At 60.5% G+C, this 27,956-nt stretch overlaps 1 protein-coding gene across 3 annotated transcripts in view; it reads left to right on the top strand.

Moving 5' to 3' along the window:
- The window catches only part of TNS3 (tensin 3), a 138,556-nt gene extending 130,474 nt beyond the window's left edge, over window positions 1-8,082 (top strand). For all 3 annotated transcript variants that reach the window (XM_041753243.1, XM_041753244.1, XM_041753246.1), the window contains 4 exons: window positions 4,479-4,647; window positions 5,514-5,582; window positions 5,684-5,710; window positions 6,393-8,082. In XM_041753243.1, coding sequence (XP_041609177.1) covers window positions 4,479-4,647; window positions 5,514-5,582; window positions 5,684-5,710; window positions 6,393-6,537 — 410 coding nt within the window. In that variant the 3' untranslated portion in view covers window positions 6,538-8,082. The remainder of the gene's footprint in view (window positions 1-4,478; window positions 4,648-5,513; window positions 5,583-5,683; window positions 5,711-6,392) is intronic.
- The last annotated feature ends 19,874 nt before the right edge of the window (window positions 8,083-27,956 follow it).

The raw sequence follows: 27,956 nt of genomic DNA, 5'->3' as shown, positions 1-27,956 counted from the left end.
TTGACTTGTGCATTAGTCTTGTTTCCTGCGCCGTCCTGTAATTACAGCCGCCCTGGTCGCGGTTGCAGCGTTCAGTGGCTCCAGTGGAAGAGGGCCATGGGCACGGTCAGAGCCCCCGACTCTGCAGTGGTGGGGGAGCTGAGGTCCCCGTGGTGGACGCTTGCTCTCGGGAACGCTGGGGAGGGGGTTTCAGAGTCTCCTCCTTTCTGCCGCTTGTGTCCGTGGTGCGCTCTTCGGCCGTGGCTCCGTGTCGGAGCTGAGTGCGCCGTGCGCCTTTTCTCTGGTTCCTTCCTCTGGACGCCGTGCATTCCTCTGCTCTCCCAGCTTTCCTCCGTGGAGCCCCCGTCATCACACCTGCTGCTCAGCTAAACATCATCTCTCTGGTTTTCACATCAAGTAATTCCGTGTCGGACTCTTTTCAGACCGTCCTTGAGGGATACATTCCGTGTGTCCGAAACGAAGGTGACCTGGTTTGCCCCAAACAGCAGCGTCTTGGAGTGTGATGCTCCGAAACGAGGAGCACAGCTATGGCGGTCCTGGGTTCAAGTCTGTCGTAGCGATGATGATCTCTCCGTCCCGTGTGGCTGCAGAGACCAAGTGAATCAGATGTTGAGAACCGCCTCGAGGACGGTGATGGGGTCACTCACACAGGGTGTAGTTTTCCTGCTGCTGCGCGTACGTGGAGAAATGGCCTTTGCTGTGTTGGCGCCTCACCCTTGCCCCGCGCGGGCCGCAGCTGGGGGCCCCCGGGGTCTCTCCTGCAGCCCACACGCCTCCGGGCTCTGCACTTGGCGTAACGTCATCTTAGGACAGGTGGCCTGTCCTGTTTCTCCTTAGACTTCATGGTTATCAGACGCTTTCCTGGTAGATGTCCATTCTCCATTCGTAAATGGATCAGTGGATTCACTAATCGTAATTAGGAACCTTAATGGCTCCTATATTTATACATTAAAGCTTTTATTTCTGACACCATTTTTAGGGACACTTTAAATCTTGTTGGATAATACGTGGCAGGTCCAGTAACGCTGGATGATTTTTTTTTTTTTAAAGATTTTATTTATTCATGAGAGGCAGAGACACAGGCAGAGGGAGAAGCAGGCTCCCTGCAGGGAGCCCGACACGGGCCTCGATCCCAGGACCCCAGGGTCATGCCCTGAGCCAAAGGTGGAGGCTTAGTCACTGAGCCACCCAGGTGCCCCACATTTGCTTTTTGGGGGCGAGTGTCAGTTCCCGGGACTTGAGGCGGGTCCTGGAATCTTATGTCCATGGTTGTACACGACGCCGCGGAGCCCGCATCCCTTTAAAACCTGGTGTTTCTAAGACCCTTCGAGGGGGTTACATTCCCATGCAGCTGACTTCACGGGTGGCAAGGCCAGGAGTGGAATCAGGACCCAGAGACGTGGCTGGAGTGAGGACAAAGCCGCAGAGAGCTCCTGGGGCCCCCGCAGGGCTTGCAACGCGTGCAGGAAGGCGGTCAGACTGTCCCACCGGCGATCCCCCTCAGGGAAATGTTTTTTTTTTTTTTAAATGAATGAGTGTCCTCATTCACTTCCGGGACTCGACTTGTCCCGGGTGGAGTCCATCAAGCTGGGGAAGCAGCGCCCGGGGGCGGGGGGAGTTCGGTGGGCGGCCCCAGGGCCGAGCCCAATGGGCTGCCCGGCTCCCTGACTCCCGGTGTCTCTGGCCTCTTCCCCGGGGGCCCTGCAGCAGTGGGATGCTCCATCCTGAGAAGGAGGACCAGACCTCTGTTGGCTCATTTCCCAGAAATGTTAGGGATGTGACCTTGACCTTCCCTGCTGTGGCGTGTATTTCATTTATAAAAATAGGAGTTCTTTAGATCGAAAAAAGGGAATTCAGAGGGAGAGTGAACTGCGCAGAGGTCTGGTTCCCAGACAGCCCTGGATGCTTTTCCTAGTCTCGCATGGAGTACGAACCGCCCCCATCCCCCGATTTTCTGCGGCTGCGGGACGGTCCGCCTTGCAGTTGCTCGGCTTGTGCGGCTTGTTCCCGGCCTCCCGGTTACTGCAAACACCCCTTGGGGGGCCACCTCCTTGCTTGACGTCTTTGTCTGGATTTTGCATTGGTGTCTTAGGACCCAGGGTGCCGGAGGCTGGAGGGCTGGCTGCGGCTCGGGGGCCTGGGGCTTTGTGCTGCGAGCGCTGGGTGGCCGCCCCACCAGGAGCACGCGTCAGGTGGGAGAGCAGGTGCTGCGGCCACGGCCGGCCTGCGTCCTCAGGCTCTGTCTGTAGGAGCCAGCTTCCCGCGAGCCCCCCCTTCCTTACCCAGAGGCCGTCTGTGGGGTCGTGGGGGCGCCGGGTCTGGGTGGCGTCAGCCCGTCCCTTCCCGGGGTGGGGGTGCAGACCCAGCCCGGGCCTGCTCCGCGGGTTTCGCTGCACTCGGATCAGAGCTCCCTTTCTTGTGTTAGGAAACGCATCACAGTAACGCTCGTGAAATCAGGAACAGAACAGCCACCTCAACATCACACCCTCCCGCTCCTGCTCCTACGCAGACGCGCTCTTTATCGTGGTCCCAGCACGACCGTGGCTTCTGCTTCTGCTCCCCCGTCAGTCTCTGGCATTTCTCTGGTCTTGAGAAGCGACTGACATACGGTTGCCGTCCGGGCCGGCGGTGCCCGGCATGCGGCTCCCAAGGTGGACATGGCGAGGTGGCCAGCACGGGAGGCTCGGCCACGTTCATCGTCGGCTGCGGATGCGAGGCCACGGGGAGAAGAAAAAGACTCTCGCTGTGCACGTGGCCCCGCCACCCTTTGCTGGCCGCTGGTGTCCATGTGGGTCTGTGGAACCGTTCCCTGTTCCCCCGCCGGGTCCGTGCAGGGCGTCCCCAGCCCCACCTCTGTGTTGCTCGCCTGTCGCAGTTGTAGATCTCCTTCCTGCGTGTTCTTGGGCCACCAGGTGCGGGCGCATCCGCTGCTCCCGATAAGGATCGCCAGGTTGTCGTCCAGGAGGGCGGTCGGGGTTGACACCCCGGGCGGCCGCACCCGAAAGGACTCTGCCCACACGCTCTGTCCCGAGACGACACCGGAGGAGCCCTCCGGTTCAGGCAGGAGCACAGGGCACCCCAGCCCTCAGCGCCCGGGACAGGGGCGGCCAGCTGGAAGGGGCAGGTGCATCTCTGCTTCTGCCTTGAGCCTCGACCTGGGCCAGCGGCACGCAGGTGTGACCCGCGGAAGGTGCACCTGCCATCGGGGCATGCGTGGCATTGTCAGTGGGCGTGGGCTGCGGCTGAGGACCTCGCGGTAGGAGCCACAGCGCACCCCCAGGGAGACGTCTTGCTGAGCACGCCTGGTACCCGGGGGGCTCCCCGTAGGCACCACCACATGCTTGGCCCCCCGGGGGCTGCGAGGCGTCTGGACGGGTCTCGGGGTCTCCAGGCCGCTGCGCCCTCCTGGGCACGGGGTAGGCGTGGGTGGGCCCAGGTGCTCTGTGAGGTGTCGCTGCAGCCAGATGCCACAAGCGCATGCCCTCGGGGGTTCGGGGACACGGAGGTGCTTGTGTTTGGGGCGGGAACGTCTCCTTCGATGGTGCCTGGCGGCGCCTGTGCTGTGCGCTGTCCCCTGTGCCGTCCAGAGCTCTTGGTGAGAGTGAGGGAGCGTGGTTCAGGGAGCTTAGTCTCCAAGGAGACTCCCTGCAGGTGGCGGGTCTAGGGCCGGAGTCCTGTGGAGGAAGTGGGGGGCCCCGGGGCGCACACTCGCGGGGGCCCCATCCGCCGGCTTCCAGCCGCTTCCCTCTCAGGAGGGTTTCTGGAACCTCTTTCCCTTCATTCTGGGCCTTTCCGGCTGGGCCCATTCTGGTGGCTCCATGAGTCGGCTCAGCGGCTTTGCCCCGCGAGACCCCGGCTGACACGCCCCTGGGGTGCCCCAGGATCAAGAGCCTCGTTTTCCCGACACTCGGTGCAGCCCCGGGTCCTCCTCACCGAAGCCGGGGCTTCGGAGACCCCAGAGCTTCTGGGACTCTGACCCTCACAGGGACCTGCAGGGCGGGGGCATGGGCTGCTCCGCCCGGGGCTGGGTGGCTCCTGCGTGGAGCGGGCGGCAGGCAGCCCGTGCGTCCAGTCACCCCGACCGCACACGTCCGGCCTGTGGGAGCTGCAGGGATCGAGGCTCAGTGGGCCTTGGGCTTTTGGCCGAGCCCTGTTCCCGCTCGGCGGTTCCCTTCCTGCAGGAGGAGCAGCCCCCGGCCCCTGGCAGCGCGGGGCCGTGACCCCCAGCAGAGAGGCCGACTCTGCTCCGGGCCACACGGGTCGTGCATCGTCCCCGCAGCTTCCCGGGCGCCGCCCCTCCCAGGTCTCCGTGCAGGACGGTTCTGCAGGGCTCTGGCCCTCACGCTCCCCGCCTCATGCTCCGCACCCTGGGGATGCAGCTGCCGGGGGGCCCAGGTCCCTCCCTGTCCACACCTCGGGGATCGGGGGGCCGAGGGCTCTGCCTCCACCTAACACACCGCTCCCCGTGTGCCGCGCAGCCTGCAACGTGTGGTACCTGAACTCCGTGGAGATGGAGTCCCTCACGGGCCACCAAGCCGTCCAGAAGGCGCTGAGCCTCACCCTGGTGCAGGAGCCGCCGCCCATGTGCACCGTCGTGCACTTCAAGGTGTCGGCACAGGGCATCACCCTGACGGACAACCAGAGGAAGTGAGTGTGCTGGGCGCTGGGCTGTGGGCGGGGCTCCCGGGCACGCCGGGCTCAGGCCTGCCAACACGCGTGTGCCCAGAGGTGGTCCTGGATGTGTCCCTCGGGGCCTCCCGGGAGCCGCGCCTGAACCGTGGACAGTGGGCACGGAGGTTTTCTTACGAGTCAGTAAGGCCGTAAAAGAAAAAAAGAGAGGTTTGGACCTTTGAGTACCACATGCACACGTGTATAAGTTTTTGTTTTTGTGTTTTTAAAGATTTTATTCATTTATCCATGAGAGACAGAGAGAGAGGCAGAGACCCAGGCAGAGGGAGAAGCAGGGGCAGCAGAGACGGAGGCCTGGGTGCTCCTGCCCCGTGCAGCCCCCGACCTCAGGGTCCTTTGATGCATGGAGTTTTTATTTAATTCATCACCAAAACAGCCCGGGGTGGTTCATGCGAGAGCCGGACCACCATCGACCTGGAGGCGGGCGCAGGGCCAGTTCCCAGCGCTCCCCCCAGCACGGCCCGCCTGCCCCGGCACCTGCGCCACGTGCCCCCGGATGTGCTCGGTGGTCCTTGGACCAAAGGCGGGGAGGCTGGGCTCCCGGGCTCCCGTCCCGCGCCGGCCAGCGCTGCTGGGCCTGGTCCCAACCCCACGTGGCTGGCAGGTGCACGGCATGACTGCCCGTCTCCGCCGCGGGGCGGCTCCTCCCGCAGCCCCGAGCCCAGCACCGGCCCGTCCGCCCAGCCGTGCCCACAGCTCCGCCCGCAGGCGCCTAGTAGTCAAGTCAGCTTCTGCCTGGACCCCGTCCCGGGGGCGCCCAGCCCGAGCGTCCCCATCACCCGCGTGCCCCCTAACAGGGGCGTGTCCTCCCCGTGTCCCGACAGGCTCTTCTTTCGGAGACACTACCCCGTGAGCAGCGTCATCTTCTGCGCGCTGGATCCGCAGGACAGGAAGTAAGCGAGCGTGTGTGTCGGCAGCGTCTGTGCGCCCTTTGCCTGTGAACGTGCAGACTCACGTAACTCTTCCTTTTTTTTCTGTTTTTCCCACCTGCAAGGTGGATCACAGACGGCCCCTGCTCTAGGTAAGGCTCCGGGACGCCGGCACCCCCCATCTCCGCCCAAAGCGGGTTTCCTCGCAGATTTCCGAAGTGGGCGGCGCGTAGGGAATGAGGGTGTCGCGCGGGCGGGTGCGGGCCGTGCCGTGAGCACGAATGAAGGTGCCTCCCGTGGGGAGGGCCGGCCAGGCTCCCCTCCTGCTGGCTCGTCCCCGGAGGCCCAGTCCTTCGGCTTGGCGGGGAGCGTGGAGAGGATGGCACGGCCGGGGCAGGTGCGCGCCGCAGGCACGTCGAGCTCGGGGCGGCGGGAGGTCTTCCCGTGCATACGTACGCGTGGGGAACCCGGTGCTGGTGTTTCCCAGACGCTGGGGGAGCCCTGACAGCCAGCCCTGGCTCCCCAGCCGTGCTCCCGGAACCTTCCGGAGCCGGGTGCGCTCCCTCACTTGCCCGTAGTCTGAGACTGAGGTGCCTGGGGCGCGCGAGGGCGTCCAGCCCCCACGTGGCCCTGCCTGGCCGTCCCTGACGGGAGCACAGTCCCCGCACCGGAGGGGAGGCGGACGGCTCGGGGGGACCTGCCCCGGGCAGCGGTGGACCGGGCGGGGGGCGGCCACGCACCTGCTCTCCCCACGGGGGCAGCACACGGGCTCGCAGCTCGCCGGGCCTTGCGGGACTCGCCGCCGCGCTGACCTGCCCACCTTTCCTGTCGCAGAGTCTTCGGGTTTGTGGCCCGGAAGCAGGGCAGCGCCACGGACAACGTGTGCCACTTATTTGCGGAGCACGACCCGGAGCAGCCCGCCAGCGCCATTGTCAACTTTGTGTCGAAGGTCATGATCGGCTCCCCTAAGAAGGTCTGAGCCCCCCCGCTGCCCGCCCCAGCCGGAGCCGCGACAGGGACCCGGGCGCCCGCCCCGCGGCAGCTGGTGAGCCTGACGCTCCAGCCCCAGGACAGAAGCCGGCTCCTCTCCGGCTTCACAGACACGAGGTCAGGCGGGCCGTGTGCTGTCCTTCCCTCAACGACTGCTCACTGACGCCTCCCTGGGCGGACGCTGCGCTCCGGGCCTGCGGGCCTTGCAGGGAGCCCCTTGCACGACGGCGGCGGCGGTGGGAGCCGCTGCGCAGTGGCCCTGGGCAACGGACAGGCCTGTCCTCCCGTCTCCCCGGGGCAGGCCTGTCTTCCCCGCGGCGATGCTGGGGCCCCGGGGTGGGGGGGCGGCGTGATGGCTGCGAGGACCAGGAAGGCCCCCGGTCACTGGGGGGCCCCGGACGGCCCCAGAGGCCAGTGGACGCTCCCCCTCCCTTCTCGGGGGGCAGGTCCGGGGGCAGAGTTGGCCCCCTGAGCAGTTGGCCCCACGTCCCCAGCCCACTGCGCGGCGGAGGAGGGGAGGCCCGTCGCGAGGCTCCGTCCCCCGGGCTGGGAGCCGAGTCCCGAGCACTCTTCCTGCCGAGGACCCCGTGCGGCCCGGGGAGGCCTCCTGAGCGGCCCCGGCCCGTGGGCTGCCCCCGCCCGACCTCGCAGAAGCGCGGGGTGGCCGGGCCGGCATCCCGCTCCCCGATGCCCCAGATGCAAGTGCCTCACTTCTGTGCCAAATGTTTGCCTTGGTCTTCGCGGACCTTCTCCCTCCCAGGGGCGCTGGCGCCTGGGGATTCCGGGACCCGAGGTGCATCCCCAAGGGGCGCCGCCTCCTGAGACGCCTTGTGCGCGGCTTGGCCTGGACCGCCCGCCCGGTCCCTCGGCCTTCCCGTGATGGAAGAGGCGGCTCCCTTAGAAACCAGAGCGAGGGGAGTGTGGGCTTCCCGGCTGCTCCGTGTCCAGAACGTGCCAGAAGCCGCCCTCCCTTGCCTTGTAAGTGGACTGGCCCACTGTGGCCTCTGCCCCCGGCGGCCAAGGCATCAGGGAGTGGGCTCCGCCTCCACCGCCGGGGAAGCCCAATCCCCGATTCCCGACGAGCCGGTACGACAGGTGTCTCCCCGCGCTACACGTGCGTGACACCGAGCGAGAGGAAGCCACGAACAGGGCTCCGAGGTGAGCCCCACCCCCACGCGGGTGCGGGGACGCTTTGCCCCGGGCAGGGGCCCCGGTCCCAGGGAGGCCGCGAGACCTGCTCACCACGGGGCCGTGCCCGGGTCCTGCCCGCCCGCCCGGCGGCCCGGAGCCGCGCTCCTCCAGTGTTAGCCCGCGGCCTCGGGAAGTCACCGCGGGGGGGTCCCGGGTCTCCCCGGCGTGCCGGACCTCACGTCTCCGCAGCTGCCTTAGTAGTGCGCATTTTTACTTTTCTTACGTTGTAAAGAACATACCCAGTATGTAAATGAGTGTTCTATAAGCCCTTTGTATAGTCATTTTCTCTGCTTTTCAGATATCGTCTCTATTCAAAGTATAATAAAATAATAAACGTGGTAAATTCTCCGTGGCACAGGCATTTGTTGTGTTGGGAGGAAGTGCATCCGTGTGCACGTGTGTCTGCGTGTGCTGCACCTGTGTCCCTGCGTGTGCGCCTGCCCGGGTGACCGTGTGAGCCGCCCCTGTGTGACTACGTGTGCACCTGCCCGTGTCCCTGCACCTTGTGGCTACATGTGCACCTGCCCCTGCGTGACTACCTGTGTGCTGCACCTGTGTCCCTGTGTGTGCACCTGCACCTGTGTGACCGTGTGAGCCTGCCCCTGTGTGACTATGTGTGCACCTGCACCTGTGTGACCGTGTGAGCCTGCACTTTGTGGCTGTGTGTGCACCTGCACCTGTGTGACCCTGTGTGCTGCCCCTGCGTGACTACGTGTGTCCCTGCACCTTCTAGCTGCATGTGTGCTGCACCTGTGTCCCTGTGTGTGCGCCTGCCCATGTGACCGTGTGAGCTGCACCTGTGTGACTCCATGTGCACATTCCCGTGTGACTACGTGTGCACCTGCACCTTGTGGCTGTGAGTGTGCTGCACCTGTGTCCCTGTGTGTGCACCTGCTCCTGTGTGACCATGTGAGCTGCACCTGTGTGACTCCGTGTGCACCTGCCCATGTGACTACATGTGTCCCTGCACCTTGTGGCTACATGTGCAGCTGCCCCTGTGTGTCTACCTGTGTGCTGCACCTGTGTCCCTGTGTGTGCACCTGCACCTGTGTGACCGTGTGTGCTGCACCTGTGTTACCGTGTGCACCTGCACCTGTGTGACTGTGTGAGCCTGCCCGTATGTGACCTGCCCCTGTGTGACTACGTGTGTGCATACGTGTGCACGTGTCTGCCTCCGTGTGCGGCCGGGACTGCAGCGTGTGCTGTTGCTCGTAGCTGCTGATTGCTTTGTTGCTCCCCCCCTGGCGGGCCCCTCTGGGTCCTTCTGAGTCAGGCCGAATGTGAATATGAAGTTCCGTGGCTGCACCTTGAGCACAGCGCCTGGCGCCCAGGGCGGGCTTCCCAGCCAGGTGGGGCCGCAGCAGGCTGGCTTCTTGCCGTCGTGGGTCTGGGCTCCCTCTCTGTGTACCTCCTTCCTGAACCAGGTGACGGGGACACGGGACCCAGGGGCCTCCTGCGCTTGGGAGAGTCTCGTTGGACGGGAGGTCGACCCTTGAGCAGGGCCAGGGAAGGAGTCCGGGCCGCGGGGCGTGGATGCCGTGGCCAGTGCACGGGCTCTCCGAGGGCACAGTGGATTTGTCACAGTGGCCTGGACTCCGCCCGGAGGATTCTGGGGACCCAGCCCCCGCCAGGCCGCACCTGGGTGGGAGCTGGCCGTGTGCAGGTGACCTCCCTGCTCGTCACTCAGAGGCTACCGCTGATGGTCCTACTGGCAATGGGCACCCGGGGCCCGTCTCCTGGGGATCCTGGGTCTGTTGATAGTGGGCGGCCGTGTCCGACCCCTGGGGCCATGGGCCTATTGGAGAAGGGTACCCGGGTCCTGCCCACTGGGGACCCGTGGATCTGTTGGGGGGGCCTTGGATCTCCTGGCGATTAGTGCTGGGATCTCGCCCACTGGGGACCCAGATCTATCGGAGATGGGCTCCCAGGTCCACCTCCTTGGGCTCTGAATCTACCAGTGATGGGCCCTGTGCCTGCCCAGTGGCTTCGTGTTTCCTCTAGAGGTGCCTGTGGCTGCCAGGACCGGGAGATGGACCCCAGGGCCTGGGGTTGCACTTCACACGGCTGACTCCAATCTCAACTGGAGTTGCCAGTGGACTTGGGGCCCTCGGCGTGTGCAGGGGACACGGGCTTGGCCACACCTGGGCACATTCGGGCGCCAGGGCTGTCGAGTTGGTAACAAGAGAAAGATCCAAGAATCCATGGCCATAAAGTTGCTGCGGGATCAGAGCGCACAGCTTGGCAGAGGGAGGAGAACCCAAACACACGAGCAGACCACATGCCGTTGAGTGGCCCGGGCCGGGGCCGCAGGGGTGGGGGCGTGGACCCCCAAAGTCTTTACCTGTGAGAGGGTACCAGTAAAGGGCAGGTGCCACGAGAGCCGAGCTGGCCCACGAGGCCTCTCTGTCCCCATGGATTTGAGACCCCGGGGGCGGGGGGACCCCAGCAGAAGGCCTGCCCCCCAACCCAGGAAGCACATGGCGTCTCCCACCACCTGGGGACCCCGGAGAGGCCTGGCCAGGGAAGCCTCTGCTGAGCCACGGCCCCCCACCCTCTACCCCTGCTACACCTGTGCCCCCCGGGCCGTGGCATCGGGACCACGGGGGCCTCTGCGCCAGGTCCACTGCACGGACCAAATTCTCGTGGCCACGCGGTGATGCCTGAACCCGGCTTGGCCGCCCCTGGCCCGGGGGCGGGGAAGAGCCAGGGAGCTGCCCGCTGGTCCACACGGAGCTGCAGGTGGGGACCCCGCCCGGCGACAGATGCAGAGCCCAGGGGCAGAAATGTTCAGCTTGGCCATGGTCGGGACACAGGCCGTGCCCTTTGCACCCGGGGTGCATGCACGGGGGGACCCTGGCGGCTGGCTCCAGAGGCCTCGCCTCGCAGACCCACGTGGTCTGGCTGTGTCCGTCTTAGCAGGAGTAGGAGCGGGCGCGGCAAGGCCGCTGAGCCCTGAAGGGAGAGCGCGTGCCCTCTGTCCCCCGCACGCCCCCTGCCCGCCTGCCGAGGCCCGCCTTGCGCTCCCAGTACAGGCGGGAAGGGAAACCAAGAGGTAAAACAAAGTCCTCGTCCTCTAAGAGGTGACGGAACCGCCCTCCGTGACCGCGGCGACGGCGGAGTGCAGGAGAGGTACTAAAACCCGCCGGACCTTTCCGTTCCGTGGGCGGAGGCCGTGGCCGCGCGCTACATCTCAGGAACGTCGTTCGAAAAGCAAAACCAGACACGCATCCAGGAGAAGAGTCAAGACCTATGTGGACCTCTGGGAGACACGGGCCCAGGCCCAAGCTCTGCAGCGCCGCTGCCGGGAGACCTGCAGGTGTATGTGGGGGAGCCGGGTATATGTGGGGGGTCTTGATCTTGGGTCTCTCATGAGGCCACCCAGCAGGGTGACAGGTCTGAGCATGCAGAGCCAGAGCTGGAGGGGAGAGCCAGCGATTCCCAGAAGAAAACTGCCCAGGTGCACGGAGGTGCGGGGAGGGGGCGTAGGCTCTGGAGACCCCCAGAAGCACCCAGAGAATGGCCAGCTTTGGCTCGGGGCAGGCGGGGCTGGTCAGAGGCCGCCAGCGCACCCTCCTTCCCCAATCCCCGCTCCTCCCAAGGCCCCTCCTGAGGGGTTGGCAGCCAGTTCCCAGGGGCGGAGAGCGACACCGGGTGCAGAGAGAAACTTGGATTCTTGCAGGAACCTGCACATCCTTGGCACCAAATTGGGATGTTTTCCACAATCACAAGTGACTGTGGGGCATTTGATTATATAAAAATGACCGGAGAAGTCCCAGGGCATGCCTGAGGCCTCAACCAGGGCCCCGCTGAGCAGGCCTAAGGAGACAGGGGGACCAAGCAAGGCTGCCCCGTGGAGGCCCCACGACCACACGCGCTGCTTCTCCACGTCTGCTTGGCCGTGGTGGACCACGGGGGCAGGAAGGGCCGTCAGTCTATCAGGTGTGCTGCACACGCAGGGCCCAGGGCCTGGCGCTCCTGGAAGGTGGAGAGGAGCAGGCCATGGTGGGGAGGACTCTCCTCTAGAAGACGAAAGTACCGAGAACATCACTTCTCTGGGCGGTGGGCAGGTGGTGCTGGTGGTGGTGGTGATGATGGTGATGATGGTGATGATGGTGATGATGGTGATGATGGTGATGATGGTGGTGATGATGACCACCACCATCACCACCACTGTCACCACCACCATCATCACCATCATCACCATCATCATCACCATCATCATCACCACCATCACCACCACCACCATCACCACAACCTTCATCACCATCAACACCACCATCATCATCACCATCACCATCATCACCGTCACCACCATCATCACCACCATCACCATCACCACCATCATTATCACAACCATCATCATTCATCATCATCAGCAGCAGCATCATCACCGCAGTTGGCAGAGATGCAAAATTACTAGTTCTTCCAGGGTGTGGTCCACCATGGCCATGTGTGTGCATCTGACCTGTGTTTAGTCTCAGGAGGGCCTATTATCTCTCCAGTCGTCCAAAGGAAAGCAGGAAAAGATCCGTGGAAAATGGTCACAGTTACATGTTAAAGTGAAGGTCGGAAAAAATTGGGGAAATGATTTGAACCAGAACGTTATAAAGAAGATGGATAAATAAGCAGCAAATCGGTGCGCATCATGAGGCACGAGGGACATGCGAATTAGACCCTCCACGAGCGCTCATCCCGTCTCTCCTGGAGTGGTCAAATAGTCGCTGAGGACAACGAGGGGGACGTGGGGCCCCTGCACTTGCCCACGTTGGCGGGTGGAATGCAAAAGACCCGCAGCCACTTCCGGAGCACTTGGGCATTGTCTTACAGTTCCTCATACGCTTCCTTATTTCTTACGCAGTCTCTCATATGCTCACACCGTGTGACCCGGTGAGCCTGTGCTGAAGTATTTACCCAAAGGGAATGAAACTTATATTCAAAAGAGACTCACATGTGGAGGTCTGCGGCCGCTCTATTCAGAACCGCCGAAAACTGGAACCAGCCCCACGCCCTTCCACTAGTGGATTAGTAACAAAGAAGAGATTTCACAAATTTCCCATAAATGAAAAAACAAAGTACAAGGTGTGGGTTCTGAGCAGAGGCCCGATACGTTCTCTGAGTAATATTAATATCTAAGCTTCCTTAGCATTTACTCTGTGCCAGGCACCGTCTTCCGCAATCCTCACAACAGCCCCGAGGGGCGTCCAGTAAGGGCCACGCCCGGCCGCGGGGCTGAGAGACCCCAAGGCGGCCGCCCGAGAGCCCAGATCACCGCAGAAGATGAGCCTGGAGCCCGAGCACTGCTCCCCAGGGCTGCCGCGCCCCCCTTCCTGCAGCGAGGTCCAGAGGCACACCCGCCGCCCATGTCCTCCCTCACGTCCACTGCGCCCCACTGATTGCGGCCTGGTGGGCCTGCCTCACGGAGTGTGTGTGCGAGCCGGCGTGTTGGTGTGCGCACTGCGTGGGCACGTGCGTGTCTGCATGTTTTGTGGCGTGTGGGCAGGTGCGCCTTGGCCTGTGTGTATGCGTCTGGGTCTAAGTCACCCGCAAACCCTGTCACCCAGGTTAGTGACAGTGGTGGGCCCGGAGCGGAGAGACCACGGAGCTTCAGGAGCCTTCCTGACTGCTCAGCGGCCATCAGGGACCAGGCCGGGAGGGACCCGTGGGACCCTGGACCTTCCCGCGGGTGGGCAGCTGTGATAGGAGCTGGTTAGCGGAGCCTGCACCCTGCCACGACCAGGGCACCCCGGGCTTGCAGTCACATTGACCTTGGTTAGAGGAACAATTTAAAAAGTGTGACGGCCTTTGGTGGCTGCAAGCTGCTCAGGCCGGGCAGGCCTCCCGGGAGCACACGCGGCACAGGAGGACGTCCTGGAGGAGGCGCATGGTGCCGCGACTGCATGTGTCCGCAGCGGCCAGCGTCCCCCTTCCTTTTTTCTTTATTTGTATTTTCAGAAATGTCCATAGCCCTGGACTTTGCCTTCAGGAAAACTGTAAATCAGCCCTTTGCGCGCAGTCAGCGCAGCGTCCCGGCACGGCCGGCAGGGGGCGCGCGCGCCTTCCCCGACCCGCTGGGCGGCAGCGGAGGGGGGAGGACGGGGAGGGGCGGAGGGAGGAGGGAGGAAGGAGCAGGGAGGATGGGCAGGGGTCCCGGGGAGGATGGGGAGAGGGGGAGGGGCAGGAGGGAGGTGGGGCAGAGGCCCAGGGAGGACGGGGAGGGGTGGGTCTGCAGGGAGGACAGCGTGGGGTGGGGGGTCCCCCAGGAGGACGAGGCCGGGGGGCATGGGGTCCATTGGGAAGACGATGGGGGGGCAGGGGTCCCCGCGGAGAGAACTGAGGTTGGGCTGCTAGGGGCACAGAGGACGGAAGAGGGGATGAAGAGGGCGCGGGGTCCAGGGGGAGGGCCTCGTGGGGTCACCGGCCCGGGGGTGCTGGGTGGGGAAGCGCAGAGGTCGACTCCCTCCTCTCTGGTGGCTGTGGGGGTGGGTGGGGCCCCTCAGGGACCTGGAGAGCTGGTGCCCACAGCCTGCAGCCTCCGTGTGCGGGCGTCGGGGGCGGCCTCCGAGTCCTCGTCAGCAGCGCAGAAGGCCCCCAGCCTCCCTGAGCGGCTGAGGGGCCCCCGGGCTGTTGTATCCAAGCCGGCCCGAGTGGCCGGGGGGGCCCACCTGAAACCACGTGGTCGGCTCCCCTGGCCACTGGCCCCCCAGGTGCCCTCCTGACCTCACCTCGTTAGCAAACAGGGACCCCCGTGCTCCCCCCTTAGGGAATCCGGAGGGGTGGGGGGGCCCTGAGCCCGGAAAGGGGGGGAAGCCCAACCTTGTGCCTCTTGTGCGTCGCAGCGTCGCAGGCCCGGTGGCCCAGGGGGAGCCCTGGGAGGATGACCTCTAACCCCCCGAGTGCACCCGGGTTCCACGTGAGGGTGGACGATCCCGGGCAGTGGCCCCAAGCCCCTGTCTCCCCTGGGCCAGGTGTGTGGGTGCCGGGCAGCTCGCCCTCGGGCCGGCCGCACCTCTGCCACTGCGGCCTCGGGACCGGCGCCCGCTTCCTGCCCCCGCCAGCCGCGCCCCAGCCCAGGCCGGGAGTCCCTGAGCAAGGCTGGTCCAAGGCGGCGGGTGGGCGTCTGCGGGGAAGCGTCGGGCTGGACCAGGGGAGGGGACACTGTGACGCGCTTCAACTGTGCATCTAGGACCTGCTTCTGGAAAGTGCGACGGGTGCAGCTCACGGCCGGGGAGCGTGGTGGCCCCGACTGCACCAGGACCCAGGTGACAAGGGAGGGGCAGAGAGCCCAGGCTGGGCCTGTCGCATGTGCCCACCGCCCAGGCCCCGCGGCACCGTGTGCTTGTGCAAGTGGGCCAGGCGTGGGGACAGGAGCAGGGGAGGACAGGAGGACACGATGTCGGCAGACACTGAGCTCGGCGGGCCTGGAGGGCAGGGGAGAGCCAGGTGACCCCCCCCAGGGTGCTTGGCTTGGGGGCAGGTCCTCGGGGCGGGCTCCCCGCTGGCCTTGCTTCCCCACCCAGGCCCCTCCGGGAGCCACCACTGCCCACGGCGGCCTGTGCGCGTGGAGCTCCTGATAGTGGGTATCACTTCCCGTGGCGCCTGAGGTCTCGGCTGCCTGTGGACTGGCGCGGGGTCCCCTGTGCCCAGGCCCTCGGGGTCCCTCAGGGTCCCTCGGCGTCGTGGTGGGCCAGACCCGGGGCTGCCCTCCGGGAATCAGAAGTGGGCGGGATCCAGTCTCCCGGGGAGCAGGAGAAGGGACGGGGCCCTGGATGCCGAGGCCGGGCCCTCACCAGTGTCCTCCGTCGCTTGAATCCAGTGACCCCTCTCAGAGCACGCGGCGGACCCTGGCGCATTTTATGACCGGTGAGGTGTGAGTGTGCAAGTTTGCCCACGCACGTGCACTAGCTGTTAGGAAGCTCGGAGCCATGGGCGACCTGGGGGGCTCAGCGGTGGAGCATCTGCCTTGGGCCCAGGGTGTCCCCGGGTCCCGGGATCGAGTCCCACGTCAGGCTCCCTGAACGGAGCCTGCTCCTCCCTCTGCCTGGGTCTCTGCCTCTCTCTGTGTCTCTCATGAATAAATAAATAAAATCTTAAAAAAAAAAAAGAAGCTTGGAGCCAGGTTTCCCCTCCGTGTCCCCCTGAACACGCTCCCACGGTGCACGCTGTGCCCAGGCGTCCTCCCCTTGCCCGTCCCGGGGTCTGTGTGGCCGCCCCGGCTCCCCGCGCACCGTTCCCGACAGACGCCCAGGAGCACAGCAGGACACGGGCAGACTTGGGGCCCGGGCTGCCCCCCATGCGCCGGGGAGCGAAGCGGCCTGAGGAGCAGCACGGGCGTCCGGGGCCTCGGGGAGGGCGCCTGGAGCAGGCGGGAGCCGGGGGCCCCACGAGGACGAGCACGGGCCGCGCCCCCAGTGCTTAGGCGCCGGGACGGGCCGCGTCCAGGTGGAACAGCCGTGCGCCCGCGGGGTCTTCCACTTCCTGCAGCCGTTTTGGTTTAAACTTCAAAAACCTCCAAGGAACCGCATGCAATTGCCCCTGGGACGCCGCCCGCTTCTGGGGGTACTGGGTGGGCCCCCCAAAGGCGCCTGCGGCTTGAGCTACGCCCGGAGCCTGGCCTCGGAACTGCTGCCCTTAGGTGTGGCCGAGCGAAGGCTAGTGCGTCCCCTAAAAAGGCAGAGCGGGCGGTGGGTCGGGCGCCGGGAACTCCTGGTTTGGGACCTGAGTCCTCTGCTGGGGAAAGCTCGCTCCTCGGCCCCCCAGGGTCCCCAGGGTCCCGTGGCCCCCGGGACGGGCCGCACCCAGGGCTGCGCTCTTGGGATCAGAACTGAGAGTGAATCTTGGCGACTGTCCTGGGTGCTGGAAGGGGCCCTGGGAGGCGCAGGCGCCCCCGGAGGGGAGGATGCTCTTGTTGGTCGTGGGGCCGGCCAGCCAGGCCTTGAACAGCAGGTGCTCATCTTGTGATGCCAAAGGCTGGAGGCCCAGATGCAGGTGTCACAGGGTTGGTCCCCTCAAGGCCTGTCCGGGGCCTGTGGGCGGCCACCTTCTCCTTGTGTCCCACATGCTCCTCCCTCTGGGTGCCCGTGTCCTGATGTCCTCCCTGTACACGGATGCAGCCAGGTGCCATGAGGGCCCTCCCTGAGGCTCAGCACGATCGTCCCTTAGAGGCCCTGCGTCCCAGCAGACACACGCTGCGTGTTCGTGCCTCGCCTGCGATGGGGGCCGGTGCCGGTGCACGGTGTCTGTAAGGCCTCACACGGTGGGGCCGACCCGCCGGGCGACCTCGGAGAACACCGTGTCCTCCCAGCGGCCGGGGAGGGAGGTGGGTGCAGGCACCAGGGCTGAGCTGGGGGCCGGGTGTGAGGGTCCCCAATGTGGTGCAACTGGGGGAGAAAGCAGGGAAGCCTGTGCCTGAGGATAATCAGCCCAAGGGCGGCCGCGGACCCCCGGGGTCCCCCAAGCACCCCCCACACACACACGCTCCCAGCCAGGCAGCAGCCCCAGCGCCCCCCAACCTCCCCGCCCGGCAGGGAGCCCAGCACCTGCTCCTCCTGTGGCACCTGGACGCCGGCTCCTCCATTGCAGCTGGAGCAGGGCCGCTTCCCTAGGAGCCCTTCGGAGAAGTTAGGGGTTGCAACATGCTGTGGGGGCCTGTGGGGACCCTGCCCGCCGCCTTCCCTTTCCTGTAAACAAAGAAGCTGCCAAAAGGGACGCTCCCTGGTGCTTCCTTCCCGGCCTGACGGGGCCTGACGGGGCCTGACGGGGCCTCATGGGGCTGCCTGTCCTCTGTGGTCCCCGTGTCCGGCGGGCGCGCTACCAGCAGGGCTGGCGTGAACTGATGTTTATCTCAGCTTCGTGATGAACTAAGAATGTTAAGTGTGTGCCGGGCCCTTCCAAGAGCTGGAAGATACTGGAACCCTCCGAGCCCTGGAGAGCAGCTAAGGAAGGGGGGGGAACCCCACAGTTACAAATAACAAATTTGGAAATAACAGATCACTTTAGACACGTGCAATTTTCCTAGACTGTTTTTCTTTTTTTTTTTTTTTCAGGGATCCTCTGAAAATCACCGAAAGGAGGTCAGCTGGAGGAACAATGTCGGAATAACCGTTAGAAAGGAAACAGGTGAACATCTGACGATGGTGAATTAGAGGAGCAGCCGCGTGTGAGGATCATCTACAAGGAGCCGCTGGCAAACACGCATGTGCGGCCCCGCTCACATGTGCCCGGTGCAGACTGTGGGCGTCGTGTGTCGTGGAGGGGGGCGCCTGCTCCTGTCACAGATGCCCAGTGTGGCCTCTTGGAATGGCTCTCTCTTGGCTGCAGAGCAGATGCCTCCCCGGCCTCCCCGGCCTCCTCTGCCTCCCCGGCCTCCCCGGCCTCCCCGGCCTCCCTGGCCTCCCCTGCCTCCCCAGCCTCCCCTCCCCTCCCCTCCCCTGCCCTGCCTGGGAGCCACGCTGCATGGAGTTTCTGGCCTCCGGTGGCCGGGGCCAGGGGTGCTTTGGGCCTGGGTGCGCCCACCCGGTGGGGTTCCCGGGCGCCGGGTCCAGTCTGCCAGGACCGGGCGCAGGCCGATGGGGCCCTGGGGAGGCCGTCTGTGGTGACACGGCCACAGGCAGGAGGGGGAGGCGTTCCTCTGCGTGTTCTACTTCGGAAGACCAGGCCCTGAAGCAGGACGAGGGGGCGGGGGGCACACTCCCCGGCACCGTTGCAAAGCCAAGGCCCGTTTTCCGTGAGCCGACGCCGGCATAGACACACGGCGGGACCGGTCAACCTGGGCCAGCTGCTGGGGGAGCGACGGGAGCCTCCCAGAGGGGCGCCCCGTCCGCTGGCCTCTGCCCCGATTGGAGCTTGGAAGGCCGCTCCTCGCGCGACCGCGGCAGCAGGTGTGCGGGGCCGCCCCGGGGCTCTCCCTTGGCCTGAGGCCTCCTGCCAGGGTCCCAGAGACAAGGCCGTGCGGGCCACCCCACGTGGGCTGGGCCTCCGGGGCTCAGGGCTGCCCGGGCCCTGACCACCTCTGCCGTGCAAGCGGCCGACGCCCGTGCTGGGGGAAGAGTCCTGCACGGGGGCCGAGGCGTGGCCTTGGGGCCCCAACGCCCCATCCCGGAGGGCACGTGCCAGGCAGCCCGGGCCCCTCCTGGACGCAGGTACCCCAGAGGCGTCGAGACACAGTCTGTTCATTTTTGGAAAGATCCGTAGTGACGAGATGGTGTCCTGGGGGGTCACAGCTGTGGGTCAGCCCCACATCTCGGGAGCCCCAGACTGGCTCATTATTCTGCTTGCTGGGCATCTCCACGCGCATCCCGTGGCTCGTCAACTACCACGAAAGAGCCCGCGGGGACCAGGACAGGATCTGGACCCAGTCTAGAGACCAAGGTAGCGCGGCCATCTCGGGCGCCACGTGTCCTCCGTGAGCGGGGACGTTACTTAGGTGATGGATTTCCAGTAGTGACGTCTTGTAGTTTGCAGGGTAAAGTGTTAAATTTCCTCCTAAGTGTATTAAATCTTTATTATTTTATTTTATTTTATTTTATTTTATTTTATTTATTTTATTTTATTTTATTTTATTTTATTTTATGTATTACATCTTTAGATGCCGCTGTCAACACACTTCCTCTTTTCAGATTAGTCATCCTTAGCACAGTTGACACTCAAACTACGTAGGTTTGGATCGTATGGACCCACTTATACAGAGACGTCTTTCTTTCTTTTTTTTTTTTTAAGATTGTATTTATTTATTGAGAGACAGAGAGAGAGAGAGAGAGGAGGGAAGGGCAGAGGGAGAGGGAGAGTCTCAAGCAGACTCCCCACTGAGCACAGAGCCCAGCGCAGGATTCGATCCCGCACCCTGAGATCACGAACTGGGCTGAAATCAAGGGTTGGACACTGAACTGACGGAGCCACCCAGGAGCCCTGCAGGTATTTCAATAAATATACCGGAAAAGTTGCTGGAAACGTGACAGTCTGCAAAAACTCGCGGATGAACCACGGTGCTTAGAAGTAGCAAACGTTAGTGAGCTCGATGCTGTCTTGTGACTAGGCCTGTAGCACCCTGTGTTCCGTACAGATTTCACGACTATTTATTCATTGGCATATAGGCCCTGACTACACGAGGTCACCATAGAGCACTTGACGGGGTGAGCACTGGGTGTTATTCTAGATGTTGGCAAATCGAACACCAATAAAAAATAAATCTATAAAAAAAGCAATCATATTGCTGCCCCTTTGTTTACAATGCCTGAATCAATATACCCGTAAATAAATAGAATCTTTTCACATTATCTTTGGATTCTTGATAGTTGGGGGGTGACCAGCACCCCAATCCCTACATCGTTCAAGGGTCAATCGTATACAAAGAAGCAACAGACTTTCGTACATTGATTGGGACCCTGCGATGCTGGTAACCTAGTTCAGTTCCAACTTAAAAAAAAAATTTAAAAAAATAAAATAAAAAAATAAAAAATAATTTTTTTTTTTTTTTTTTTTTTTGCAGGTGCCTAGGTGGCTCTTGATTTTGGCTCAGGTCACAATCCCAGGGTCCTGGGATCAGGCCTCGCGTCGGGCTCCCTGCTCAGCCTGGAGTCTGCTTCTCCTTCTCCCTCTGCTCCTCCTCTGTTGCTCTCTCTCTCTTTCTCTAAAATAAAAATAAATAAATAAATAAATAAATAAATAAATAAATAAATAAATAAATAATTTGGGGGGAGGTGGAGTCCTGAGACTTTTCTACATGAATTAGAAGATTTAAATTTAAAAAAAAATTGGTTTTTAAAAAATAAATATTGGACTGTTCAGGTTTTATTTTCTTGAATGAGTTTGGACGGCTTTTGTTTTTCAAAGAATTGGTCCGTTACATTGAAGTGGTTACACACGTAGGCAGAGAGATGATCCCATTACCCTCCTTTTATTACTTGTGTGGACTGAGTGACATCCTCTCTTTCCTTTCCAATGTCAGTAATTTGTCTTTTTTTAAATTGCTTTTTGGTCTTGTCAGGGTTTTACTGATCTTTTCTTTCATTGATTTTCTCTATATTTCGCTGTCTTTAATTCCGTGGATTTCTGCTGATTTCCTTCTGATTTATTATCTTCTTCCTTCTGCTTGATTTGGATTTATTTTGCACTTTTCTAGATTTTATTTTATTTTATTTTTTTAAACATTTTTTTTAATTTATGATAGTCGCAGAGAGAGAGAGGCAGAGACATAGGCAGAGGGAGAAGCAGCTCCATGCACCGGGAGCCTGACGTGGGATTCGATCCCGGGTCTCCAGGATCGCGCCCTGGGCCAAGGGCAGGCGCCAAACCGCTGCACCACCCAGGGATCCCCACTTTTCTAGATTTTAAAGGAGAAGTTTAGGCCGCCCATCTGTCGTCTCATGCAAGCATTGATGCTGTAAATTTCTCTCTAAACAAAACCTTAGTGACATGCGACTGGCGTTTCTAAGCTGCCGTATTATTTTCATGCCAGTCAAGATCATTTCTAATTTCCCTGGAGACTTCTGCTTTGACTCGGTTCGTGTGTGCTGTTCGAAGCATGTCCTTCCATTTCTAAATGTTTGGGGATTTTTTTTTTTTTTTCAGATTTCTTTTTCGTTTTGGTTTCTAGATTAACCCCATGGTTGTCAGAGAATGGGATTTGTGGCCTCGCGTGTTTGGCCTTTGTCAGTGTTAGTCTCATGGGGCTGGACGTGTCCGACCTCGCGGGATGGGATGTTCCTGGCGCTTTAGGATGCGGATGCTGCTTTGTAAAGCAGATCGTCCTATAAATGCCCACGACGTCCAGGTTGTGGATGGCACTTTCCAAATCCTCTGCGTCCTCGCAGACTTTCCACCTCCCTTTCCTATTGATACTCCGAATAGAGGGTTGATGTCTGTAAGTCCAACTGTGGGTCTGTGTAGCTCTTCTTCCAGTTTTGGGATTTGTCACTTTGTGTAGTTGGAACCTTTGGTCAGGTGCATCTGTATTTAGGATTATTCTGTGCTCTCGATGAGCTCGTCCTTTATCATTATTCTATGCCCATATTCACCCCTGATCATGCTCCTTGCTCTGAGCCTACTTCTCCTAATATTAATACGGTCTGTGCAGCTTTCAAAGTCTTAGGAGAAACGTCTTGTCCTGGAGTAATTTAGATCTACAGAAAAGCTGGGTATTCGGAGCTCAGTACTTTTTACTCTCAATATTCTTTTTGTTGTTGTTGTCTCTGAATCCGGCCCTAAAACACCACGATGCATTCAGTCATCACTTCTCTCGGGTCCACTCTGGTCAACGGCAACTCGTCAGCTTTTCCTTGCTTTTTACACACCCGACAGTTTGAGGAGTGCTGGCCAGGGTTTGAGCGAATGCTCCTTCATTTGAACTTGGCCGATGCAGATTTTCTCATCATTACCCTGGGATCATGGATTCCAGGGATCTCATGACTCGCGCCGTTGGCAGCGCTGTGGTTACGACGGCGTCTCTGCCGTCAGCGCTCCTGTCTCTCCCTCCGCCTTAGCGGCCGTGGCTTCCCCCGCCAGTGAGCTTCGCCCCGGGCTCACCACGAGAAGACAGCTGTCGTGTCTGAAGCTCAGCTCCGAAGCCTCCCCAGGGAGGTCTTCCCCGCCTCCATCACCCCGGCGGCGTGGGCTTTCCTGAAGACCGTGGTAGTTGGGTGACTCCAGCTGCCTCCCGCGTTCCTCTGCTGGCCAGGCCACGGACTGCGTCTTGTTTGCTTTTATATTCTCTCCGGCCAGCTGGCAGCTCCTGCTCAAAGTGTGGCCCACGGACCAGCAGCAGTGGTGTCACCGGAAGCCGGTGGAGCGCAGGGGATCAGACCCAGACCTACCGGACTCGCGGAAGCCGCTGCTCCAGAGGATGCACATGCACACCACAGCTTGGGATTTGCTGCTTTTATGGGGGCCTCACTAAATTGTGTTGAATGGATTAATAAACAGGGGGTGGCAGCCGGCCTTTGCTCATCCCAAGTCATGGCGCTGGTGGAGCTCAGCTGTGTGCAGCCAGGTCCGCAGAGGCGAAGGCACACATTTGCAGTGGGGCGGAGGCCAGACGTGCCATCGAGGCAATGGGGGTGCTTTGGGTCTCTGCACCTTCCTATGCCAGGGGAGAGTGTCCTTGCACCCGTGGGCCCTCATGGAGGTGAAATCAGGTGACATGTGAGGCACCGGGCCCTTCCCTGGGCCCACGGCATGAGCTCAACAATGTGCTTTGCTTCTTTTCTTCAAGGCACCTGGCAGCCTTGTTTATCTCTAGTGAGCAGATCCACTCCCGCAATCAGGACGTTCAGTTCTTGTTTTGAGGCCATGGCCTCCTGGAGATAAATGCATCTGAAGGGATGATGGGAAGCCTTCTCCAGGAATTCCTGTCCACCACGTCATCACGGAAGCTGCACGAGCATCTGACTGCCCAAATATTGCACCTAGAGTCGTTCAAACCCGCCTGAGACGATCCAGACTCCGGATATGTTGGAACGGGCTGGGAATCCGTTCAGCTTTCTCTCTTTCCCAAGAGCTGGCACTTGTTATTCTGGAGGGAGATACTACAAGTAGAGTCACTCAGATGAGATTTCAACACCACGCGTCACAACAATCGCCTGGTTTGTAGGAAAATAAGCGTCTCCAGCTCCCTTGATACCTTTTGCTTTGTTCTTTGGACTCTTGTAGATGAGTAGATAAGCAGGGAACAAAGGTCAAGTGGCCATCCTGGTCCTGGCTCGCTGCTCAGGGGCCCCGCTGAGTCTGCTGTCACTGAGTGTGGACCAGGCCGCGTGAAGAGACAGAGCCTCACCATCGCCGCTCCTCTGTCGCTCACCCTAGAGTGTGATTTCTCAGTAATTCCTCATTCTTCCGATGGCCCGTTCCTTGGAATGTCATTGTGTCACCGTTTTGGAGCTTTCCCTGGAAAACAAATGTGGTGTTTTGACTCACCAATAGAAACATCGTAGGGAAACAAAATCATAAATTCATAAAGATATTGGAGCTGGATGGAAAGGTGAAATGCTTTGCCCAAAGTCACGAAGCTCATTTGCAGGCGAGTCCAGACCACACCAGCTTTCGGGCTCTCCGTCTGGTTCAAAGCTTCAGACACTGTGCCCTAAGGTTGCTGCGGGCGGAGCAGCTGTGTGGCCGCTCACCGTGCCTGTGCCACCTGTCATTGCCATAAGTCGTCATTGCCACAGTCCTTGTGGGAGAAATCTTGGGATATTTCTGTCTCGTGAAATCTCAGGATATTTCATTTATCTCACGATACGTGCTGGCACCGCTGCAGCAGGGTGTGCCTACCTTAAGGATGGCTCAAAAGGACATTCAGCCTGAAGGTTTCATAAGACAAAACCCTGCCTCTTGTTGTGCAAAACCCTATACTCTCTTTTCCTATATCAGCTCTTTTCTCATCAAAATCGTGACAACCCAGAGCCTGTGGAGAATCATGAAGCCGTCGTAGTAAGCTGCGGGTCTGTTCACAGGACCTCGGGTTTGAGTTTAGATGGGAGCCCTCAATGAACCTTCACGTCTGAGAAGTTTTGGGGGGTTTTCCCATGTCAGGGCCAGCAGATCAGACGAGTGTCAAAGTTATGCAATCTCCAGGTCGTGGGGAAGAACCATTGCTCTATCCCTTTGTTCGGGGCGGTTACTCGCTGCGGCGCGCCAGGTGCTCGGGACAGAATTAGAGCCGGAGGCAAGTCAGCACGCGGCCTTCCCGGACTGTGGCGCACCCGGTGTCTGCACCCGCCCTCCTGGCCAAGTTCTTACCCGAAGCATCGGGGGCCTAACCCCCAGAACGGCGGACTGCGGAGATGGGGCCTCAAGGAAGTAATTTGGCCTGAGTGACGTCATGAGGGCGGGGCCCTGATCTTGGAAGACCGTGGTCCTTCTGAAGAGAGGCAGCAGAGCTCCGTCCCTGTCCCTGTCTCTGCCGCATGAGGCCCCAGGGAAGGACGCCGCCCCTGAACCACTGGATCCGCAGCCTCCAGGACTGTGACGGTGGAGGCCTGAGGTCTGGGCGGCCCGGCCCGGGGTGCATGTGTGGCGGCCTGGCCGCCCCAGATGGGCCCGCAGCCCAGGGAGGAGGACGAGCAGCGCTCTGAGTCTCAAAACGCTTGCACTGGGTGATGCTGACCAGCTGTGGGGACGCGGATGTCCACTCGGAGGGGAGGTCGTGCAGGCGGGTCCTGGGACGAGCAACGGGACGAGCACAGAAGGGAAGAGGGACGCAGGACTGCGCGCTGTGTACGGCAGGGAGGGAGCCGAGCAGACTTGCAGGCACTTGCCTGGAGGGTGGGGGCCCACGCGAGCCGGCACGAAGGGCGATGCTGCAGCCCCGTGGGCGTCCTGGGTGTCAGGCCAGCCCGGTCGGGGGGTGCTGGGGGGGTCCCCAGGCTCACAGCCCCTCGGCCCCAAGCAGCCCATGGTTGGCTTCTCAGAGGGAGCCTGCGGAGGCAGCTCGTGGCTGTGCCCCTGCATGGTCTCTGTGGGGACCCCCGGCACTGGCTGCTCCCCCACGTGATGCCACGAGCTCAGCCGTGGGCTCCCTGCACCGGTGTGGGTGAGGGGGCCTCGCAGGGAGCCTGCGGGACGCCTCGCTGGCAGCCTGGGACCCGCCTCCTTCTGCAGTGGACCCGCGTCCACTGCACCTGCCGTAGCCTCACGGCAGCTGCTTGGCTGGGAGCACAGCGCCTTCATGCTTGACTTTCATTTTTTTAAAATTTATTTATTCATGAGAGACTCAGAGATTGAGAGAGAGAGAGAGAGAGAGAGAGAGAGAGGCAGAGACCCAGGCAGAGGGAGAAGCAAGCTCCCCGCAGGTCTCGATCCCGGGACCCGGGGCCACTCCCTGGGCCTAAGGTGGCGCTGAATCGCTGAGCCCCGCGGGCTGCCCTTGACTTTCATTTTGTTGAAAAAAATGTTTGACTGAATTAAAAATACATTCACTTTGCTCCAAGAGGTTTCAACATTTCGGTTGCTATTTTTATGTTTATTTTTTTATCTATCTATTTCTTTATTTCTTTTTTGCTATTTTTATTTTTTAATTTTTATTTATTTTTTTATTTTTTGCTATTTTTATTTATTTTTTTTTATTTTTAACACGTAGCTTGTTTGCTGTTACATTTTCTGCGTTGGAGAAATGCCATTGATTTTTCCCTATCGATTTCTCATCCAGCATCCTTGTTAAGCTCTTCCTTTTTGCAATGATCTGTTGATCCTCTTATATTTTCTGGGTAAATCCTCATGTCGCCATCGAATACTGGCAGTTTTGACTCTGTTTTTACATTTTTTTCATTTGGACGAAGAAGGTAGTTTCATTTCCCTTTCTTTTGCTTATTCTCCATTGGCCAGAAAGTGGAGATAGACGGGCCCAGGTGGAAGCCTTGTGCTGGGGATTGCGGAGCCTCCAAACCCCCCACACCTGGACAGCTCGCCTCATGAGAGACGCATGACCTGTATCCGCAGGCCCTGCGTGGGTTATCGCCTAATAATCTTTCTGGTGTGCCTACTAATACCAGTCAATACTAACGTGACCACCAACGAGGATCAGTGTGCCTCGGAACTGTCGAGAGCGTCAAGGGACCGTGTTCCCAGCAGCGTTTGGCCAATAGCTGGAGATCCCAAGTATTTTTTTTTTTAAATACTATTAACAGCAGTTAATGCTGGTGTTACTGGATGCTTAATAAACCTTAGCTAACTTGAGCTCATTTATCCCACGGCGGAGGGAGGGCCTCCCGGCCTAGCATGGGGATGGCTAAGTACATGACACCCGACCCTGAACAGGTGAGGCGGCCGGTGGTTTGTGGGTCCCAGGTGCCCACAGCCCGGCCGGCAGGACTGCGTACAGCGTGCATCGCCTTGGGCCTCCACTCGGGCACAGAATCAGCAGCAGGGCTGGGGGCAGGCACTGTAGTCATTCGTGGGCAGAGCCTGCTGCTTCCCAGGGGAGCGTGTGCTCAATATCTAGGAGTCATCCCTGGAGCTGGCAGGGGGGTGACACCTGCTGCTCAGAGACAAGCAGCCACCAAGTCCAGACCCGGGGCTGACAGTTTGGTCCAGGGAGCAAAGTGAGGAGTGGGGCCGACAGTCAGGCCACGTGAGGCCCTTCCCATGTCACCAGACGTCAAAGTTGCTACAAAACACTGCATCCTAATTGTAGGCCTTGCACTGCAATCTCTACATAGGGTGAGAGCCACCATTTAGAAGGCACGTCCCGCAGGATGCAAACGTTCAAGTGTTATGTGCAAATGTAGCTACTAATCCTCCCTCCTCCTCCGCCTCCTCGTCCTCCTCGTCCTCCTCGTCCTCCTCATCCTCCTTCCCTACTAGAACGATGAAATGCAATATTTCCCATCAAATTCCGAGACCCATTGAAAATTAAGCCCTCTTTGCTCCAGAAGAAGGTAACTAAGCTCTCTGGCTGTTGATGGTCCAGGGTCCAGTTTTATTGGACGGAGACGTCTGTGACTGACCTAGAAGATGATGGGTTTGAGGGACGAGCTCAGGGTCTGGGAGAAGCAGGTGGCGATGGGGACACTTTCCCGGCGTATTGGCCTCCGGGCTTGGTTCCCTGTCGGCAGGGCATCCGTAACGGAAGCTCGGGGAGCGGGGAGGACGTGGGCACTTAGGGAGGTGAGGCCATGGGTTCCCAACCACCGGAAAGGTTCGAGTTCCTTTCACGTGGCTGAGCACGGGCAGAGGGTGCCAAGTCTGGCGGGTCCGGAGGCACATTCCAGGTCATTCTCCATATGCAAAGGACACAGAGGAACATCTTCCCTGTCTGGGCTCCTTAACCTACTCAAGTCATGTCAGCCTTGGGGTATGGGATGCCGTAGGACTGCTTTTATGGGGATCTTCATGCCATTGATGTTCCTGGTAGCTCTTTTGTATTTATTTGAAATGTCTGTGAATGTATATATATGGGCTCATGCCCCCACCCCCCTGAAATTATAGGTTATGCTTTCAGAGTGTCTGGGATGCTTTATAAAATAAATATATATGGGCAGCCCTGGTGGCTCAGCGGTTTAGCGCCGCCTGCAGCCCAGGGCATGACCCTGGAGACCCTGGATCGAGTCCCATGTCGGGCTCCCTGCATGGAGCCTGCTTCTCCCTTGACTGTGTCTCTGCCTCTCTCTCTCTGTCTCTCATGAATAAATAAAAAATAAAAAAAATTAAAAAAATAAATAAAATAACTATATATAAGGATATACGTATGTGTCTCTATATATTGATGACGCGTATGATTATACTAGGGAT

This window comes from Vulpes lagopus, chromosome 4, assembly GCF_018345385.1.
Source record: "Vulpes lagopus strain Blue_001 chromosome 4, ASM1834538v1, whole genome shotgun sequence".
Lineage (NCBI taxonomy): Eukaryota > Metazoa > Chordata > Mammalia > Carnivora > Canidae > Vulpes > Vulpes lagopus.
The sequence above is the reverse complement of the archived record's forward strand: the minus strand, read 5'-3'. Positions and strand labels throughout refer to the sequence as shown.